This window comes from Neoarius graeffei, chromosome 27, assembly GCF_027579695.1.
Source record: "Neoarius graeffei isolate fNeoGra1 chromosome 27, fNeoGra1.pri, whole genome shotgun sequence".
NCBI lineage: Eukaryota > Metazoa > Chordata > Actinopteri > Siluriformes > Ariidae > Neoarius > Neoarius graeffei.
Window position 1 is genome coordinate 56,181,714 of NC_083595.1, and position 7,203 is coordinate 56,188,916.

General features: G+C 40.8%; 1 protein-coding gene across 1 annotated transcript; it reads left to right on the forward strand.

The window, feature by feature from the left end:
- The first annotated feature begins 1,822 nt into the window (after positions 1-1,822).
- LOC132875145 (cytochrome b-c1 complex subunit Rieske, mitochondrial) lies at positions 1,823-4,018 on the forward strand. The gene is made up of 2 exons (XM_060911784.1): positions 1,823-2,086; positions 3,192-4,018. Exons 1-2 carry the CDS (start codon positions 1,876-1,878, stop codon positions 3,800-3,802), a joined length of 822 nt encoding a protein of 273 aa, XP_060767767.1. The 5' UTR covers positions 1,823-1,875; the 3' UTR covers positions 3,803-4,018.
- The last annotated feature ends 3,185 nt before the right edge of the window (positions 4,019-7,203 follow it).

Here is a 7,203-nt window from a genome sequence, read left to right on the forward strand (position 1 = left end):
AAAATGTTTATGCTGAGTATATTATATTGGAATATATATTTTTCTGGATATGAATTAAACACAGCTACAATTTGGAAAACATTTTTAAACAAAAACACAGCCGAGAACATTTCACACTACAGACCTGGATTAAAAGTGAAGGGTTATGAAAATGGTCAATAAAACATTTCTCAGTCAAAATAAGTAAAATATAGGGAAAGTGTCATTGAATGAAATGTGTGGCACCCAGCTCTATGTTTGGCTCCCCAAGGTCAGTGCTTGTGCCTATTCCAGAACACTCTGCTGTTACTGCTGAGGTTCCTGACAAAGAGCTGCTTTCAATAATGATCAATTTTTAAACAACATGCCACAATTTCTCATCTCATCTCATTATCTCTAGCCGCTTTATCCTTCTACAGGGTCGCAGGCAAGCTGGAGCCTATCCCAGCTGACTACGGGCGAAAGGCGGGGTTCACCCTGGACAAGTCGCCAGGTCATCACAGGGCTGATACATAGACACAGACAACCATTCACACTCACATTCACACCTACGCTCAATTTAGAGTCACCAGTTAACCTAACCTGCATGTCTTTGGACTGTGGGGGAAACCGGAGCACCCGGAGGAAACCCACGCGGACACGGGGAGAACATGCAAACTCCACACAGAAAGGCCCTCGCCGGGCCCGGGGCTCGAACCCAGGACCTTCTTGCTGTGAGGCGACAGCGCTAACCACTACACCACCGTGCCGCCCTGCCACAATTTTAAAATATAAAATGTTAAAATATACCCCTCCCCCCCAACACCACCATCATGTATATTGGACAGTAGGCTAATGGGCCAAAAGAACCTGTTATTTCACAGTTTGTGATGCTGCCAACAATCAGCCAGATCAGAGGCAAGAGTATGGGCAAAATTGATGTGTTTTTTCTTTTAAAATCTGGAAATATCGTAACCGACCAGCCTCCCGTTTGAAAGACTACCAGCCGCCACTGTACTAAATATATTTTAATTGTAATTAAATTGTAGAAAAGTGCAACTTGAAGTGTATTTAGTGTACTTTTATGTGCTAAATTGGAACAACTTAAAGTATATTTTGTATACTTTAAGTATATGACTTTATCTGTACTTATATATGCTTAATTAGTACTTTGTTTGTATTATAAGTACCTGAAAAAATTAGTACACTTTAGAAATTACACATAACTTTCACTTAAAGTATATTTTAGTATAATATATTTCTATAAAGTGTAATATAGTATAATTATTTTAAAGTGTGTTAAAAGTGTTAGCGTGAAAGCGTGATGTTAGTATACTTTTTATATATTTATGAAAAGTACAATTTGTGTAAGTACATTTTCAATATACTATTGAAAATATGAATATACTTTAAATACAATAAAGTACTTTTTTTTTTCGCCAGGGTTGTGTAAAATATTTTCAGATCACAGACAGAGGCGGGCCACCGCTTTGTCCTGAGATTAAAATCTCTGGAATTCTCAGGTGAGGTGTGTTAGATATTATTATTATTATTATAAGGTAAGCATATGTGTAGGATTTTAGGGATCAGGCTGTACGTTTCCACTGTGAAATAAAATGCTTGTTGATATCTGTAATGATAAAACCACAGCGGTTTTGCCCGAACACATGTGATCGTGAAGGTCAGAGACAGAACTAAAGAATTCTCTGCGCAGTTCTACAGAATGTGCTCTTTATTATTATTCACAGGTTTCTAAAATCGCATTCAATCATTTTTCAGCGAGTCTGTGAACAAACAGCCTCCAGGCGTCGGGTGCGTCATTACGTCACCACGTTGACATGACGTTCAGACTCTTTAGCGGAAGTTGTTTGTGAGGAGAGGAAGCCCCGCCCCTCAGCTGTACAGTGAGGAATAAGGATGATGTCCGTCGCCGCGCGCGCGGGGCCGTTATCGCCCTACTTACAGGCCACGAGCTACGCCGTTACCGGGCCGCTGAAGGCTCTCGCGCCCGCTGTGGTGATGAAAAGTGATCAGTTTCTGTTGGAGCGGAAGAGACCGGTCCTCTGTCGCGAGTCCCTGAGTGGACAGAGCCCCAGAACAGGGCCCGCGGTGTCCGCTAACCTGAACGGTGAGTCCGGGGCCGAGTCCTGAACCTGCCCTCATACCCTCCGCTCGCTCCCTCCGCCAGGGTGTGTCGTAAAGCTCTATAGTGCACTCGTAGTTCCGCACACAGTGATTTGGGACGTAGCCCGAGGTCCGGCGTCCTGTGGAAGCTAACCGCTGCTACTCAAGGACACTCACACTTCCTCATTAACGCTTTATTTATAACGTTCCGTTCTATTTCCTACTTCTTGTTCAGACATGTATTTATTCATTTAGTTCAGTGTTTGTCCCTCAGGCGAGCTCGGTGCACGGAAGAATTATTTATCGAGTTATAAGTCAGGACGTCTGTTAGCATGCTAACGCTAGTACCAGTTGTATGTTGTCAGCTTCCTGAACATCCTCGTGCGCATGCGCAGAGCGGGCACGACCCAGACGCTGCTTTCACTGGATTTTAATTTAACAGGAAATAATTTATCTAAATGTCTTTAATGTTAATAAATATGTAACTATATTTGACATATATGTAAGCAAATTACAAATAAGAAAACATATAATGATTAAAAATCTATTTTGCACGTTTCATACAATTAAAAGGCAGATGTAGTGTTAAAAACAAACACATGATTGTTGAAAATAAAATGATGGATAATAAGGAAATGAGTAAGAGCAGTGACATGTAAATCCAGTGCCTTCCATAGTTACCCCCCTCCAAAAAAAAAACCATAGTAAAAAGGGTTAGAAAAAAAATCCACCTTTTGGTGAAGTTGCTTCATCTCACTGAAAAAAAGAGAAATCCAGCTTTAAATTGAAATCCATTTATTCACAGGAAAAATTTAGTTGAAAATATTTTTTAATAATTTTTGTTTTTCTCTGAATAAATTTATTTGAATTAAAGGTTGGGTTTTTCTCTTTCCCCACTGTGAGATGACTTTATGTCACCAAAAGGTGGATTTTTTTTTTCCTAACCCTTTTTACTGATCTTTCAAGGGGGGGGTAATAGTTTAATAATTGTGGAGGTGTGTGTGTAAAAATGAGAACAGAAGTACAATAATTTAAATGGCATTGGATGCAAAAAATAACTGTTATAAAACGCATTAATAAGTTTTGTGTCTTATTGCTTTGTGTTGTAGTGAGTGCCGGCGTGCGTTTTGCCCACACGGACATTAGGGTTCCCGATTTCTCTGATTATCGCCGTCCTGAAGTGTTGGACCCAAAGAAGTCATCTCAGGAGAGTGGTGATGCGAGGAGAGCATTTTCCTACCTGATCACGGGTTCCGCGGCTATCACGGGGGTCTACGCTGCCAAAACAGTCGTCACGCAGTTCGTCTCCTCCATGAGCGCCTCGGCCGATGTCCTGGCCCTGTCCAAGATCGAGGTCAAGCTGTCGGACATCCCCGAGGGCAAGAACATGACGTTTAAGTGGAGAGGGAAGCCGTTGTTCGTGCGTCACCGCACCGAGAAGGAGATCGCCACCGAGGCGGAAGTGGACCTGTCTCAGCTGCGTGACCCTCAGCACGACCTCGATCGCGTCCAGAACCCCTCGTGGGTCATCGTCATTGGAGTGTGCACTCACTTGGGCTGTGTTCCGATCGCCAACGCAGGTGAATTCGGAGGGTACTACTGCCCCTGTCACGGCTCGCACTACGACGCCTCAGGCCGCATCAGGAAGGGTCCGGCGCCACTCAACCTGGAGGTTCCTTATTACGAATTCCCTGATGAGGAAACGGTGGTGGTGGGCTAAAAACACTGGGGGGGGGGGTGCGTTGTGTTTCCCACTCGCTGCTCTGTTCATGTAGTAACTGTAAGTAATGTACGTAGATTTTATTTCACACACCCACCTCACGCTGGTTATTCTTCAGTGTTTCCTCTCAGTGAAGCTTCAGTGCTGTGTGAGAACCTTATCTCACACACACTTCTGCTCTTCCTGTGTAAAAATAATAAAGATGTAAATAACACACATTTGCTCCTGACTCTGTTTCTAATATGTTAAACTTTTTTTAATGTGTTGGTTCACACTCGGGGTATAGATTCAGCCAGGAGTCGACCTTAATGTAGAATAATTAATCACAGCTTTCTGAAACGCTGAGCTGCTGCTCACTCACCCCTGAACTAAAGTCCATCAGGTTCATTTAAATGCCCCCGTGCTGTGTGAATGAGCGGAACCGAGGTCTCCTGTAAAACACAGACCTGAAAACCCTATAACTGCAGAAACAGATCCAAGAAAAATGATGGCAGCAGAAAAGAGAGGGTGATCAAACGTCTTTCCTGAGAATGAGACCTTAAAACTAATCATCTGAAGATCAGCAGCACGTTAATGCCTGGTTATCAGTTTATAATGAGTTCAGTGAAGATGGACACCTGGGCTTGATTCCCTGATCACTCGGTCGATACTGCAGCAGTCGTTCAACACTGGTGTCATGGAAGAATATCAGAATAAACTTACACACTGCTGGAGGCTGAAGAGAGGTTTAAGACTGGTGGAGTTCCTGTAAATATAAAGGTACTGATGGGAATAATGCAGAACCAACAACCTTTGGAGAACAGACCACATGATGACCATCTACATGCTTCAGATGAGGGATCACACCTATGAGTTGACTTTACATTGCCTTTTCTTTCTCTCAGACTTTCATTTGTTCTGTGGAACACGTCAGTTTAATCTGCATTTATTTGAGTGTGGGTGAGAGAGAGGGAGAACCAGCTGGGGATTGGATTTCACAAACACAAGTTAAAGTATCCTAAAGAAGAAAATGAAGGAGAGATGCAACTGTCTCATGTCACATCAGTGCGTTAATTTAATTAAAAAAAATTTATTCAGGAAGCTCATGTCACACCGTGATTTTCAATGAGGTCCTGTCTATAAGATATCTCAATAATTGCAGAAAAAATAAGGAAATATTCGTAGATTATAACACAAATACAAAAGATTTACAAATCAAATGCTTACAATTATGAAGTTAAATAACTGTTAACTTTTGATTTAAAAATATGCAAATTTTTAATTGAACGTCAGTCCCTTGGCAAATTGTTCCAGTCCTGCCAATACTTTGTAGTAGTGTTTGTTTTCCCCAATTCCTTTTGGCCTTTGTTAAGCGAATGTCATTTCTTTTTCTGGTGTAGTAGCTATGGAAGTCCTTGCTGTATTTGATTTTGATGTCACTATCAATAAAGCCATTGAAATATTTGAAGGCCAGTAATACTCTATGATAGACATGATGTTGCTTAAGTGTTTTCCACTTAAGTTCACATAGAGCATCAGTCGAAGATGAGTATACTGGAACATTCAATATCAATTTAGTACATTTATTTTGTAGAATTTGTAGCTGGTTTATGATGGAGTTGTTTTTATCACCCCAGATGAAATCTGCATAATCGAATAGTGGGCAGATAAGGCTGTTACACAGTGTGATCCTAGTGTGTCTGGGTAGAAGATCTTTGACATGTCTCAGTATACCCATCCTCTGCTTGACACTGATGCAGATGTTTTGTGTGTGTGTTGACCATGACACATTCTGCTGCACAGTTGCTCCTAGATATTTAAAAGAATCAGTGCGTTCAATGGTGTTGCTGTCAGCGATGATGGTCAGATTACTGATGGACTTTAGTTTTTGAGAACTGCCAAAGAGTACAAACTTGGATGAATTGAGTGTTGGTTGGTTGTCCTTGAACCACCTGGATACTGTGAGTAAATCACTGTTCAGGATATCTTCAATATCTTTGGCATCGCTTGAGGAGTAATACAGCACTGTATCATCAGCGTATAAAGTGATGTTACTGTGAATACTACATGATGGTAGGTCGTTAACGTAAATGATGAATAGTAGGAGACCCAAGATGCTTCCTTGAGGTACACTGATAGTCGTTGGTACAGATGTAGACATGATGTTACCAATAGATGTTACTTGTGTTCTATCAATGAGATACGACTTAAACCAGTCAAGAGCATACTGGTCAAGACCCAGGTATTCAAGTTTATGTAGTCATAGTAAATGGTTGACAGTGTCAAAAGCTTTAGTTAGATCTAGAAATACTGCCCTGTAAAGCATCCATTATCCATGTCATTCAAGATGTCTGTGAAATGTGAGAAGACAACACCAGTAAAGAGCTTGGGACGAAATCCAAATTGTTGAAAGGATATCAGCTTGTTTGCATTCATGTAGTCATACAACTGGATGTGACCAGCTCTCTCTAGGATCTTACTTATTGTTGGTAGTATAGCGATCGGCCAATAGCTGTTTGGATTGCGGCGATCGCCAGCTTTAAATAAAGATGTTACTTTGCCACGTTTCCATATTGACGGCACAATATTGGTTGATAACGAGCGATTGAATAAACTTGTAAGACTGTCTGCAATTACAGAAGATGCATCTTTCAGCAAACGAGCGCTAATGTTGTCCAATCCGATGGCTTTGTTGGTTTTCAGACGATTAAGTTGAGTAATGACATTCTTTTTCAACCGGTTTAAACGAGAACTTGTGGGCTGACACTTTTGTTGTTGAAATAATGGATAATGAAACAAGGTACTTTAATTTCTCAGCTAGCTTAGCACCAATAGTAGCAAAGTGGTGGTTAAGGGTTTCGGCCATGGACTTAGCATCTGAGATAATAGCGCCATCAGATTCCAAGCAAGATAGTTGTGGGCTTTCTTTTTGAGATGTCACAGCATTCAAAATTTTCCACAGATTACTTGGGTTTTTCTTCTTATCTTCTATCACTTTAGAATAGTACTCAGATTTACATGTTTTGATAGAATTTATCACCAAGTTTTTTTGTTTTTTGTAAGCAGACCAAACCTTCGGTGAACTAGATCTTATTGCTTTTCTGTCGAAATTATCATGCTTTTTAATTTCTTCAGCTAACTGGCTGGTCATCCATGGATTGTAGATGCCTTTGACTCTTCTTGTCTTTAATAGTGCATGCCGATTTGCAGTGTCTATAAACGTTTTGTTCCATAAACAAACTGCCTGGTTAATATCACTTTCATTGTCGACCAAACTCCAATCTATGTCTTTCAACTCTCTAAGGAAATCTTGTTGGGAGTAGTTTTTATAAGATCAATATCTTATAATTCTTCCGAGGGCTTTGGGACAACCAGCCTTTAAAACACAATAAATAAGGGAATGATCGCTTAATGGTAAGTGT